Source organism: Cheilinus undulatus, linkage group 15, assembly GCF_018320785.1.
Source record: "Cheilinus undulatus linkage group 15, ASM1832078v1, whole genome shotgun sequence".
NCBI classification, from domain to species: Eukaryota; Metazoa; Chordata; class Actinopteri; order Labriformes; family Labridae; genus Cheilinus; species Cheilinus undulatus.
Genome location: NC_054879.1, coordinates 1,248,202 through 1,262,764, shown reverse-complemented (window position 1 = coordinate 1,262,764; position 14,563 = coordinate 1,248,202). Strand labels below are relative to the sequence as shown.

The 14,563-nt window shown below is 46.5% G+C and overlaps 1 protein-coding gene across 1 annotated transcript in view; it reads right to left on the bottom strand.

Annotated features, from left to right (window-relative positions):
• Positions 1–14,563, bottom strand: part of LOC121522426 (bone morphogenetic protein receptor type-2-like) — a 46,589-nt gene that overhangs the window by 13,811 nt on the left and 18,215 nt on the right. The window contains exons 3-14 of the mRNA XM_041806792.1: positions 12,624–12,812; positions 11,885–12,094; positions 11,631–11,717; positions 11,411–11,502; positions 9,507–9,740; positions 7,704–7,818; positions 5,362–5,522; positions 5,144–5,291; positions 4,447–4,583; positions 3,977–4,113; positions 605–794; positions 431–521 (exon numbers count right to left, since the gene is read on the bottom strand). Coding sequence (XP_041662726.1) covers positions 431–521; positions 605–794; positions 3,977–4,113; positions 4,447–4,583; positions 5,144–5,291; positions 5,362–5,522; positions 7,704–7,818; positions 9,507–9,740; positions 11,411–11,502; positions 11,631–11,717; positions 11,885–12,094; positions 12,624–12,812 — 1,791 coding nt within the window. The remainder of the gene's footprint in view (positions 1–430; positions 522–604; positions 795–3,976; positions 4,114–4,446; positions 4,584–5,143; positions 5,292–5,361; positions 5,523–7,703; positions 7,819–9,506; positions 9,741–11,410; positions 11,503–11,630; positions 11,718–11,884; positions 12,095–12,623; positions 12,813–14,563) is intronic.

Below are 14,563 nucleotides of genomic sequence, written 5' to 3'. Positions count from 1 at the left end.
GGATATAGACATTTTTGTCATTAAAAGCCTTAATCTCAGGTTCTAAATTTTCACACATGTATTGCTGAGCCATGCAAAAAAGCAAAACAAACATAATTTCAATTTACCAAGAAAAAACTTAAATAAAATCATTTATCACAGCAGAAATTTCTGCAAAATAAAAGTGAAAAATGACTAATCTGAACGGAAAAGTAGTGGTGTCAAAGAGAGCTGGGGTGCATCGCATAATTCAACAGTGCTGAGCATTCTTCTTCTGACCTTTATTCATTTTTCCACAAGTAGCGCCCCCTACTGCTTGACCTGTTGCCTCCTAAAACTGATTTATCCAGAGTGGATAAAACACATCGACTAGATTTTCTTTAGCCAGAATTCTAACAATCCCTTTCTTATCTTGTGCCTCATTCTGATGGAGACTTCAATGCTGACTCACCAGCATGCTCGGACTCAGAGATGCTGCAAAGGAGGGTGGCGGGTGGCAGGACAGTGACTCTGCCATCATGATTGGACGATCTGGCCTGATTCTGATGGACAGAGGAACAGGTACAAGGATGAATGAATGAACATCCGTGATAGGTTATTAAAGGTTATATCACTGATTCTCTACCTGGGCCTGCTGCCGTTCATAGTTGATGGAGTTTCTGTTCTTCTCAAAACTTTCAGCTCCACTTCCTGTTGTCTTAATGACCAAAGACGCCTGGCCATCACCCTGGAGGTTCTTTACCACCCCAACCTGGAGATCCTCGATATAAGAGGAGGAGCCAACCTGTGGGGGCCAGCAGCTCTGAGACAGGTTCCTTAAAGGAAGAGAGATAAAACAGTTCAAATTACAGCGTTTGTACTCCTGCTCACATCCTGATGTGTGCAGACAGCAGAGGAAACATTGGCCTCTTTATTATGTGGATTTTTTGCAGCTTTTTCCCTTGATTTAATGTAATACAAATATTCACCCCCTTTAGAGTGGCTGACCTAATCCAACAGAGGTCCAGCCGACTGGTGCTAGTAGTCCTACTGTTGGAGGAATGGGGATCAGCTGAGGTCAGTGAATGTGTCTCAGTGATTGTAGTATAAAGACATCTTTGGAAGGTCCAGTCACTGGTTCATCAGTATTTCTGGCTACCATTACACCATGAAGACAAAAGGACACTCAAAGCATCTCAGAGAAAAGGATATTGAAAAGTCTAAGGAGGATGAAGACAGAAACATCTCCAAGTCTCTGAACATCCCCCAGAGTTCAGTTAAATCCATCATGAAGAAATGAAGGAATATGTCACATGTGTAAATCTGCCTAGATCAGACCGTCCTCACAAACTAAGTGGGCGTGCAAGAAGGAGACTAGTGAGAGAGGACACCAAGACACCTATGACTACTCTGAAGGAGTTCCAAGCTTCAGCAGCTGAGATGGAGAGACTCTGCAGACAACAACTGTTGGCCGGGTTCTTCACCAGTCAGAGCTTTATGGGAGAGTGGCAAAGAGAAAGACACTGTTGAAGAAAACTCAGATTCAATCTGGACTAGAGTTCACCAGAAGGACTGTGGGAGACTCCATGGTCAAGAGGAAGAAAGTTCTTTGGTCTGATGAGACCAGAATGGAGCTTTGAGACCATCAGACAAGACGCCAAACACTGACATCACCACAAACACACCATCCCCACTGTGGAACACGCTGGTGGCAGCATCATGCTGTGGAGATGCTTCTCAGTATGGTGTTCTGTATCTGTGGTTGTGTATGGCATTGTGTACCTGTGGTTGTGTATGGCGTTGTGTACCTGTGGTTGTGTATGGCGGTGTGTACCTGTGGTTGTGTATAGGGTTGTGTACCTGTGGTTGTGTATGGCGGTGTGTACCTGTGGTTGTGTATAGGGTTGTGTACCTGTGTTGTGTATGGCGTTGTGTACCTTTGTTGTGTATGGCATTGTGTACCTGTGGTTGTGTATAGGGTTGTGTACCTGTGGTTGTGTATGGCGGTGTGTACCTGTGGTTGTGTATAGGGTTGTGTACCTGTGTTGTGTATGGTGTTGTTTACCTTTGTTGTGTATGGCGTTGTGTACCTGTGTTGTTTATAGAGTTGTGTACCTGTGATTGTGTATGGCGGTGTGTACCTGTGGTTGTGTATGGCGGTGTGTACCTGTGTTGTGTATGGCGTTGTGTACCTTTGTTGTGTATGGCATTGTGTACCTTTGTTGTGTATGGCGTTGTGTACCTTTGTTGTGTATGGTGTTGTGTACCTTTGTTGTGCATGGCGTTATGTACCTGTGGTTGTGTATGGCGGTGTGTACCTGTGGTTGTGTATGGCGGTGTGTACCTGTGGTTGTGTATGCCGTTGTGTACCTGTGTTGTGTATGGCATTGTGTACCTGTGGTTGTGTATGGTGTTGTGTACCTGTGGTTGTGTATGGTGTTGTGTACCTTTGTTGTGTATGGCGTTGTGTACCTGTGGTTGTGTATGGCGGTGTGTACCTGTGGTTGTGTATGGCGGTGTGTACCTGTGGTTGTGTATGGCGGTGTGTACCTGTGTTGTGTATGGCGTTGTGTACCTGTGTTGTGTATGGCGTTGTGTACCTGTGTTGTGTATGGCGTTGTGTACCTGTGTTGTGTATGGCGTTGTGTACCTGTGGTTGTGTATGGCGTTTTGTACCTGAGGTTGTGTATGGCGGTGTGTACCTGTGGTTGTGTATGGCGGTTTGTACCTGTGGTTGTGTATGGCGGTGTGTACCTGTGGTTGTGTATGGCGGTGTGTACCTGTGGTTGTGTATGGCGGTGTGTACCTGTGGTTGTGTATGGCGTTGTGTACCTGTGGTTGTGTATGGTGTTGTGTACCGTTGTTGTGTATGGCGTTGTGTACCTGTGGTTGTGTATGGCGGTGTGTACCTGTGGTTGTGTATGGCGGTGTGTACCTGTGGTTGTGTATGGCGGTGTGTACCTGTGTTGTGTATGGCGTTGTGTACCTGTGTTGTGTATGGCGTTGTGTACCTGTGTTGTGTATGGCGTTGTGTACCTGTGTTGTGTATGGCGTTGTGTACCTGTGGTTGTGTATGGCGTTTTGTACCTGAGGTTGTGTATGGCGGTGTGTACCTGTGGTTGTGTATGGCGTTGTGTACCTGTGGTTGTGTATGGCGTTGTGTACCTGTGGTTGTGTATGGCGGTGTGTACCTGTGGTTGTGTATGGCGGTGTGTACCTGTGGTTGTGTATGGCGTTGTGTACCTGTGGTTGTGTATGGCGTTGTGTACCTGTGGTTGTGTATGGCGGTGTGTACCTGTGGTTGTGTATGGCGGTGTGTACCTGTGGTTGTGTATGGCGTTGTGTACCTGTGGTTGTGTATGGCGGTTTGTACCTGTGGTTGTGTATGGCGGTGTGTACCTGTGGTTGTGTATGGCGGTGTGTACCTGTGGTTGTGTATGGCGGTGTGTACCTGTGGTTGTGTATGGCGTTGTGTACCTGTGGTTGTGTATGGTGTTGTGTACCGTTGTTGTGTATGGCGTTGTGTACCTGTGGTTGTGTATGGCGGTGTGTACCTGTGGTTGTGTATGGCGGTGTGTACCTGTGGTTGTGTATGGCGGTGTGTACCTGTGTTGTGTATGGCGTTGTGTACCTGTGTTGTGTATGGCGTTGTGTACCTGTGTTGTGTATGGCGTTGTGTACCTGTGTTGTGTATGGCGTTGTGTACCTGTGGTTGTGTATGGCGTTTTGTACCTGAGGTTGTGTATGGCGGTGTGTACCTGTGGTTGTGTATGGCGTTGTGTACCTGTGGTTGTGTATGGCGTTGTGTACCTGTGGTTGTGTATGGCGGTGTGTACCTGTGGTTGTGTATGGCGGTGTGTACCTGTGGTTGTGTATGGCGTTGTGTACCTGTGGTTGTGTATGGCGTTGTGTACCTGTGGTTGTGTATGGCGGTGTGTACCTGTGGTTGTGTATGGCGGTGTGTACCTGTGGTTGTGTATGGCGGTGTGTACCTGTGGTTGTGTATGGCGGTGTGTACCTGTGGTTGTGTATGGCGGTATGTGTACTCAGTAGAACGAGTTCAGCCAGTCTCTCTTCGGCACACTGAGCAGTGAGTCGAGCTTCAGCGTCCTGGTCCCAGCAGTCCTCCATGGTCTCTTTGAGGGAGCGTAGCGCCTAGAACCACAGATGATACTCAGCACGGTTTGGGACAAAAGCAGTTATTTGTGCTTTCCCTGCTGAACAGACACTGGCAGCAAAAATACAGATCAGAGTATCAAACTGCACTGAAGGCCATCAGACAGAGTCAGAGGACCTTCAGTACGGTAACCATCATGGTCTACCTTCTGTAGAAAGCTGAAAACTAAACCACCATGTTGTAGAAAGGGATCAGATCTCTGCAGCATGAGAGCTTTAAACCAGGGACCAGAAGCTGCCGGGATATTTTAGGACATGAATGTTTCTCAGCCAAGAAAAGAGTGTTAAAAATGAAAGTGTGCTGACACCGACCAGGCTGTTCTCCTTCCAGGCTTCAGGGAATCTGGGTCGGTATTTTTCTCTGGCCACCAGGATCTGCATCTCCTCAAAGCTCGGATGGTTCCCGAGCTCTGCCTGGAAGGCCAGTTGGTACTCAGGTACCGCTTCACCTGGAAACACACAAACAGTGACATTATCTTAGATTCTGTTGTTGGCTTTTTATTGAACTCATTGTAGGATGAGGTGGAGAGACGCGCACTGAGCAAGGAGGAGGCCATTCTGAGAAACATGGATCATCCACTTCATATCTCCCTCAGTGAGCAAAGAAACAACAGTGGTGGACGGCTCCTATCCCTGCACTGCAGGTCAGAAAGATTTAGAAAATCTTTCATACCATCAGCTATTAGACTGTAAAATTCTACAGTAAACAGGTGAGAATCTCAGACGAATGAATTTCCCTTGGGGGATAAATAAAGTTCTTGTATTGTATTGTATTTTACCATACACATCCTCCTGTTAAAATGATATCATGACATCAGACTGGTCAGCATTAGCCTCAGTCTGAGGATGACCAGGCACAGATCAGACATCTTTGATATTTATGACATCTTTGACAGAATACCTACAGCAGCTGATGAGAGTGAGCAGACTTGAACAGGAAATGACTGGACTGACTGGTTCCTGCTGTGTTTGCTGTCACAGGTGTGCATGTGCAGCAGTGTGTGGTTACCTGGGAACAGGTGTGAACACCTCCTGAAGCTCTCCCAGTAGAGCAGACCCAGAGCGTAAACATCCACCTGCTTCAGCGCCGCCTCGCAGTCCCTCAGGTTCAGAGCTCCACCCAGGACCTCCGGGGCCATGTACCGCACCGTCCCCACCTACACAGAGATAAACGTCAGTCTGTGTTTACAGACGTTTAACCATCCTGAAGATGTCACATGACCTCACCTCAGATATCGCCATGGTGTCATCATCTCCAGGGCGACAGGGCCGGCTACCTGTCAACCTCATGGATAGACCGAAGTCGGCGAGGACGCAGGACAGGTCAGCCCGGACCAACACGTTCCTGCTGGTGACGTCTCTGTGAGCCACGGGGGGTTTGTACTGATCTGAGAGGAGAGAACGGCGGCGGTTATTCACCGTGGTCATCAGACAGCGGCTTCATGAGGGCGGGCACGATTCATGTTAATCTTTCAAGCGGATAGATTGTCCAGATTTCATGTCTAACCTGAAACCATTGTCTCGGTCTGAGAATAACTCAGCCCAATCAGCATCATCTGAGGAGAATGAGGCGGTACTTAGAGGCGGAGTTTAGTTGTACTGGATGCCAGAATGGCTGCTGGTGGAGTGGTGAGCTCAGATGTAGCTATAGCGGCAGTTTTTTATCAGATGAGGACCGTGTTTAACCTTTCACTTTATTAAAAGAGGAGCAAAGAGCCACCCTGGAGGCTTCTCTTGGTGGAGAAGATCTTTTTTTATTCGCTTCTCCTAACCAGCCTCAGGTCAGGTCAGGTGTGGGCGCATATGCTGGTTCAGCAATTTGCCACATCAACCTTGGTCCTGTACTGCTCTGGACTCCTGATGGCCATCCTCCAGACCTGCTCCAGGCCCAAGCTGACACACACAGTCTCCCCAGCAGCTGGACCAGCCTGCCAGGTCTGGTAAGGTTCTTATAAACCCCGACACGTAAATAACCTAGAGTCAATTAATCCCTAACTACGGCATGCCTTAAAGGTCAAAAAAGGATGTGATTAGTACAGTCAAGACACTTTAAAGCGCTGATCATCAACTGGTGGCCCGAGGGCCACATGAGGCCCCCCAAAGCTTCCCGTCCGGCCCCTACAAGATCATTACATTCAGAGAAGGAGGAAAAGATGTTCTGGTTTTAAGAGTATCTGAGGCAGCGGCTGTTAAATCCACTCCCAAATCATTTCTATTGATATGGTTTTAGAATGACTTCATATTTGATCTGTTTTTTACAGAAATTCACTTGTCAGGGATTCTGAGTGAATATTTAAGAAAAAAATGGGTAAAGACTGGCAGAAATGATGCAAAAATGGCCAGACAAAATGGTGAAAAGGGGTTAGAGAGTGGTAAAAGTGGGTGATACGTGTAAAAATGGGTTATGGAGTGGCACAAAGGGACAAAAAGTGACAGGAAAAGGGGTGAAAAGAGGTTAAAATGTGGCAAAAGTTGGTAAAATTAGGGGAAATGGGTAAAAAGTCCTCCCCAAGTGGAGGAGTTCAAGTATCTCGGGGTCTTGTTCACGAGTAAGGGAAGAATGGAGCGGGAGATCGACGGGCGGATCGGTGCAGCGTCAGCAGCGATGCGGTCTCTGCATCGGTCTGTCATGGTGAAGAAAGAGCTGAGTCGAAAGGCGAAGCTCTCGATTTACCGGTCGATCTATGTTCACACCCTCACCTATGGTCACGAGCGGTGGGTAGTGACTGAAAGAACAAGATCACGGATACAAGCAGCTGAAATGAGTTTCCTCCGCAGGGTGTCTGGGCTCTCCCTTAGAGATAGGGTGAGAAGCTCGGTCATCCGGGAGAGACTCGGAGTAGAGCCACTGCTCCTCCACGTTGAGAGGAGCCAGATGAGGTGGCTCGGGCATCTAGTCCGGATGCCTCCTGGACGCCTCCCTGGTGAGGTGTTCCGGGCAAGTCCTACTGGGAGGAGGCCCCGGGGAAGACCCAGGACACGCTGGAGAGACTATGTCGCTCGGCTGGCCTGGGAACGCCTCGGGATCCCCTGGGAAGAGCTGGATGAAGTGGCCGGGGAGAGGGAAGTCTGGGCTTCCCTGCTTAGGCTGCTGACCCCGCGACCCGATCTTGGATAAGCGGAAGAAGATGGATGGATGGATGGATGGATGGATGGATGGATGGGTTAAGAGTATCAAAAATGGGTTAAAAGTGGCAAAATGGTGCCAAAAAGAAATGAGAAAGGGTTAAAAAAAAAAGTGACAAAACAGACGAAAAGTTGCAAAAAGGGGTTAGAGACTGGCAAAATGGGCCACTGGTAATGCCTAAAAAAATTCCTGAGTTTTGAAAGGAAATACAAATATAAATACAATAATATGTTAATCAGACCAAAAAAATTTATTCAGTTTTTGTATATTTAAAGGTCTGGCCCCCAGAGTCTCTATCAGGACTAAATCTGGCCCTGGTGCAAACATACTTGATGCCCCTGCTCTAAAACCTTAATGTCAGCCTTGCTATCATTCATTTAAATCAAACCGAGTGTTTCACATTAAAGCCCGTGTTATCAGACACAGGAGCATGAAGGGTTACCTCCTCTGTAGAGCTCTGTGTGCAGGAAAGCCAGTCCTCTAGTGATGCCGTGAGTCATCCTGCAGCACGTTGTCCAGTCCACCGTGTGGACGGACAGGTAGTGAGACAGACAGCCCTGAAACATGGACATGGACGTATGTTAGAGTCAGATTCCTGAACCACTCTTTTTTAAGTAGCCTGAACTAATCTACTGTAAGCAGACATGGACATGAGAAAAGCAGCTTTAGCTCTAATGAACATCTCCTCCTTACTAGACCAGGTGTCCCAAACGTTTTTCTCTGAGGGCCAAAAGAGGAAAACATCAAGCTGACAGGGCCACCTGACCCCCCACCATCTTACACCTCAGTATTCTCATCTCTGTGGTGTTCCCCCCTCACTATGGACCCTGCAGAGGCTTTATGAGAGGATGGGAAGATCTCCCCTGTGCCGTCTTCAGAGGTAGGAATAGACGAATAACGGAGGCAAAAATCCTGTCCCAACTTTTTTGGAATTCATTGCATGCATCATCTAGAGTGTGTATTTTCAATAAAACAATAAAGCGTCTGAGTTTGAACATCAAATACTCTGTCTTTGTGCTGGATTTGATTGAATATAGACTGAGAACAAATTTGTAAATCAGTTTAATCCACAGTTTACACTGTCCCAACTTTTTTGAACTGGTGTCTGTATTCACAAAGAACAGCTGCTCAAACAACGACAGCGACACACTCAGAAAGAGTCCTGTTCTCAGAGGATATTTCTAACTGAGAGAATATTTTCACTGACATTAACATCCTGACGTCTGCAAACATAACTCCACTGTTCTCTGGTTTCTCCTGTCTGCCCTGACCTGTGTTTGTTTTTAAATTAAATCCAACATGAGAGCGTCTGAACCCTGAGAGCTGCTAATCCGGTAATCGCTGTCTGACCTCTGCTGAGGAATGTGTGAGCATTTGTGGTCAGTGGCTCCAGACAGGAAGTAGGATTGAAGGCGCCGTCTTCCAGCACAATAACACCACTAATGGAGAGTCTGAGACCTCCAGCATGAAGAGTGAAAGGAGCTTTCTGCCTGCTGCAACGCCCCCTACAGGCAGCAGTCTCCATTATAGTCATTACACATAAAACGCTGTAGGAGATCTGGCTTTTCTCTTCTTCTCTGAAGGATTCGGCTGACTGCAGAGATTCACAGTGGAGATTCCACAGACATGAGATCTACCAGGTCAAACCGGACAGCAGGAGGAAAACTAACATGGAGGATGATCAATCAATGGGACTTGTGTTTTTACCATGATTCAGTGGGCTGATCTTTTTCAATGCTCCTCTCAGCTCAGGGCACAGTCGTGTTTCTGTTGGCTGTCATGTTTGAGCACTTACAACCCTGAATTTCCACATACTACACCTGCTCCACGATCTGCAGTGTCTTTGTTCAGACCAATGGCAAACGGCCTCGTCTACTGAAACTGTTCCTGGAGCACAATGGAGTGGCTGAGAAATCATGATGGAGGCTTTGAATGTTCTTCCTCCTGTTTGGATCCATCTGCTCTGTTAATACTGATAGAAGTATTGATGTTTTTTGGAAGCTGGCTCAGTTGGAAGTACATCTGGCACGTATTTTCAGTGGAGCGGCACTTCTGGGCCAGGGACAGTCCAGAGAGCATGCAGTGGAATTCCATGGATGAACTAAAAAGGGAGAAGTGCAGTGGAGTGCTGTTGGCATGCATATGGAGAATAAGAACACCGGGGTTGGCACCGCTAACGCTGACGCTACAGACAAAGATTTATTTAGCCAGCTAACATCCCTTAAGGGTTCATCAGGTCTCTTACATGGGGGTAGTACTCCATCAGGATCAGGAACTCCGGTCGTCCATCAGCGGTCATCCTCTCGTCGGCGCTCAGGAAGCGTGCGATGTTGTCGTGTTGCTGCAGCAGAGGCAGAGCGTAGATGGAGCGCTCGTTGGCGTAGTTCTGGCGGTTAGCGGAACTGAAGAGTTTAACGGCCACGCAGCGCTCATTAAGAGCGCCACGATACACTGTGCCGTAACGACCTCGACCAATCAGCTGTCAGGAGGAAACAGAGGGATGTTAAAGACAGAAACAGAGACAATGCTAGTCACTCTAGAGTGAATACTCCGTGTCCAAATCCTGAGTGAGCATTATTATTCACTATATAGTTCACTCATTCTATCCCACAATGCATTGTGAATAGCAGTGAAAAACCAATGGTCACTAGTCCAGCAATATTTACCATAATGCATTGGGGTTGCTGCTCTCAAAAATGACGGACAAGCGAGAGGAGCACAGGAACACAGATCAGATTTTCTGAGGCTTTTTCATTTGTTTGGTTTTGACTAAAGTATTTAATCTGTAAGAAAATGTAAAATATTCCAAACAGAGTCTCTTCTTCCCCCATGAGGATTAAAAGGCCTGAGACTTCATCTTTTAAAAATGAGTATTTTTATGTTTTGTGAAAATACGTTATGTTCAGAATCTGTTTTCAGTGAAATTCTACCGTTAATTTTGATCCTCAGCCGTTGTCATGCCGGTTCATAGAAGCACACTGTGGTGTTAAACGAGGTCATGGAAGCAGCTGGAAACATGGTAGCTCTGTACACTCACCAGCATCATCTAAGGTCGTTTTCACACCTGATAGTCCGGGGGACTCGGTCCGTTTTGGAACAGAAATTGCAGCATTGTTGCACTTTTCTTTGGTTTGGGTCACACTGCTCTTGGCCAAATGGACCGAAATGTCTAAACACCTACAACCTCTGCCTGTTAGGGGCGCTGTTGTCACAAACAAACAGCAACCAAGAAGAAAAGATGGTGTAGAGGAAGACAAAACCAGAAATCCAGCTCCTTCCGCTGGTCTTTTCTTCCACATAAACAATGATAAAACACAGAACTTAGGCCGTCTTGGGGTTTCTACTCTTGCATTGGGGCGTTACGAGCAGCCAGCGAGGCGGTGAGGTGTCCAGCATGTTGTTCTTTACATGAGACGAATAAATCAGCACCGACTACAACGTGTTGCTATGGTTACTCAGACGCCAAGCGAGGTACCGACATGTATGTGAGTGTATTAAACACATATAAATCCGTATATCATCACACTTTATGCCACTTCCTGTCTTTGGTTCGCAAGTTGGTCCGCTTTGCTTTCACACCTCAAACGAGCCGCACCAGGGTTTGTTTGGAAGCGGACCGAGACCCCCTGTTTTCAAACGGACCAGAATCCACTTGTTTGGTCCACACCAGAGTTCGTTTGAGCTTTCACACCGCTCCAAACGAACTGGACTAACCGGGAAAACAGACCAGGGTTCGTTTAAAGCGGACCAAACAGCTGGTGTGAATGCACCCTAAATCAATCATAAACACACTTCTTTTGTCAAGCTCTTCACAATAAAAGTCTGTTAATTTGTGTGAGTGCTTTTACTGTGAAGGCAACCTCAGGGCATGGGTTGTTGTCAGTAGCTGCTCTGCTCACATCAGCAGGAGAGAAATGAAGCTTAAACTAGAGGAGCACAGAGTTTGTGGGATCTTCTACTCAGACATGAGTTCAGGCAGACACCACAGGTTTGATTTAGGAGGAGCAAAACACCAGAATATGAATTTAAATGTCATATTCCTCTCATTGATGCCAGGACATAAAAGCAGTTTTTACACAGATCCAGGGTTTCATGGTTCCACAGAGAACGATCGAACAGCTGATGTAGGCTGGAACAATGACGATGTACCTCCAGTAACTTCAGATTATCGAGGTCCACAGCAGAGTCGGAGATAGCGGCCTCCATCACATCCAGAGAGGAGAGACTGTGTTTCTGTTTCCCTGGAAACACAAACAACAACACACCCAAATAACTGCACTCATTCATTATTATTATTATTATTATAATTATCATGTGGTTGTAATTCTTTTCCTGATCATCAGTCTAAAACCAGCCCAGCAGTCATCACCTCTCATCACTCGGTATCCCAGGAACAACGCCACGATGACAATGGCTGCTATGGCGACAGTCCCCAGGGCGATGAGCACCCGGTTATCTGTGGGGGCGATGAGATCATCATGACATCACACACTCAAGATGCAGAATTATACAGACAGAGGTGTTGCTGTTGGCTTTCTGACGTGTCCTGGAGGGCGTGATCTCTGTAACACTTCAGTCAGACATGCTTTGACCCAGCAGGAGGCTCCTGATTGGCTCGCTCACCTTTTTGTCCGTTGTCCCACCCGTTTGTCTTCTTTGGATTTAGGGCGCTGATGTCAGCGGTGGGCAGGGGCTCGGTGAAGTTGGCGTTGCAGAGGTCTTGGCTGCAGCAGCAGAATCTGTAGCTGCCATTCTGGATCACAAAGGGCGTGGCTGTTAACAGGCAACGGTCGCCATGACACTCCTGCGGGCTACCCACATGACGCCAACAACCTGGAAAACAAAACAGAACGTCAGACCTGAACCTGGACACGGCAGCAGGACGGACAGAGACCAAAGCAAGGTTATAATAGATCTGGATTTCTCTTTAGTTTTTATTTTTATTGAGTTTTCACTCTCTGTGGTTGATTTCAGTTTAGTTTGTATTTTGCAAAAATGCTTCATTTTAGTTTAGTTTTAAGGAAATTAAGGATATTTTGTCTCCGTTTTTATTCTATTTTAGTTAGTTTTGTAAGCGCATCACACAGTTTTAGTTAGTTTTCGATTTTTTGGTAAAGCTTAGTTTTTTTTTTTAGTTTCAGTTACTAAAATGGTTTTTGAATTTTAGTTTTAGTTAGTTTTAGTTAACTATAACAACCTTGGCCTGAACCCTGAAGCCTTCAGTGACCCTCGTCTGGTTAACGCCAAACAGCTTCCAGAGAGGACTTCCTTTTCCGCACGGCATTAAATCAGCCGCTTAAATGCTTTCTTTGTCCACACATCATGGAGGAGTCTGCGATCATCTTACGGCTCTCTCTCTCACCTTGCTGTACCAGGTGAATTTCTCCATCTGCTCTTTTTTCCCACAATCCAAAGCAGCGGGAGCCTCGGCTGCAGCGAACTGTGCCGTTGTCTCGCACCATTCCTCTCTGCTCATTTGCTGGTCCACTCTGAGAGTCCACCACTGAAGGGTTGTCTGTGAAGGCACATTCTCTCTCCTCAGACTGAAAACCTGAAAGAAACGCACAAAGAAAACTTTATTGACCCTTTATTGATTCATGAACACTTCTAATCCACATTCAGACAGCTGTGTGAGGGTCTCTATACGTCAGATTAAGATGAACTAATCCACACTCAGACAGCTGTGTGAGGGTCTCTATACGTCAGATTAAGATGAACTAATCCACACTCAGACAGCTGTGTGAGGGTCTCTATACGTCAGATTAAGATGAACTAATCCACACTCAGACAGCTGTGTGAGGGTCTCTATATGTCAGATTAAGATGAACTAATCCACACTCAGACAGCTGTGTGAGGGTCTCTATATGTCAGATTAAGATGAACTAATCCACACTCAGACAGCTGTGTGAGGGTCTCTATACGTCAGATTAAGATGAACTAATCCTCACTCAGACAGCTGTGTGAGGGTCTCTATACGTCAGATTAAGATGAACTAATCCACACTCAGACAGCTGTGTGAGGGTCTCTATACGTCAGATTAAGATGAACTAATCCACACTCAGACAGCTGTGTGAGGGTCTCTATATGTCAGATTAAGATGAACTAATCCACACTCAGACAGCTGTGTGAGGGTCTCTATATGTCAGATTAAGATGAACTAATCCTCACTCAGACAGCTGTGTGAGGGTCTCTATATGTCAGATTGAGATGAACTAATCCTCAAGTTCTGGTGTTCATCCTCAGGTATTCTGAAGCTTTTGCCCTCAACAGATAGAATCCTACAGTCTACACTACCAACATGTTAGTGTGTGTGTCAGTGTAGGTGTGTGTGTGATTTTCGTGTTTGTGTGTGTCCTTGTTAGGTAGCATGAAAGCAGGCGAGGAGAGGAGAGCAGCCAACGCTACTGTGTAAAAAACGCACAAACAGTTATAGAGAAAGGGACAATAGGAGAAAGAGTGACACGTGGACAGGAGATCATGATGGAGACATTAAAAGAATGGAGTCCCAAATCACGAGTCCAAGTCAAGTCTTTATACAACTAAACTCCACATGTAACTGTCCAAACTCATGCTAATGCAGGTCAGCAAGGAAGCACATCCTTCCTATCACGAAAAGCTCTCAGTGTTGTTCTCCCCTCTTTACTTAATAAACAAATGTGGTCCAGTTCTGATAACACTGACACTGTGGCCACATCCGAGCTAGACGCTACACCAGTTGCAGCCACTGCTATCAGGCTCCAGTACCAGTGAACCCACCATAGCTACCGCCTTCCTCAATGGCTCTGATTGGTCAGTTCCGTTTTCAGACCTGGTCATTCCAGATGGGCGCTTTGACATGGATTAACCTGGTGAGTCTGACCAATTCATCAGCTCTGCAAGGTGAAGCTTTTCTTTATTCTTTCATGTATGTCCTTCAGATCAAAGAATCAAAACCAAATCTACAGTTCATCTGGATGAAACCTGAAATAATTGTTTTCACTTTTGAACGTCTGTGCTGTTGTTTCTTTAAAAACGTCACTCTTGAAGAAAGAGACGCGGATCTGTAGTTGTTGGGCAGAGAAACTGCCCATGTTCTCTGCAATCATGCTAGAATTATGACCACTTCACTGTCAGAGCGCCCGGACCGCCCTGACCCCCAGGGAACAGTCGAACAGGACTGAATAAGGACCCTGAACCTAACCCTGAGGGTTTACGACATCTGGACCAGAGGACCCTGCTCTACAGGAGGATATTCAGATGTTAATGAAGAGAAATACCAACACCTTTACACTATCAAACATTCCATCCTTGCCTATGCATGCA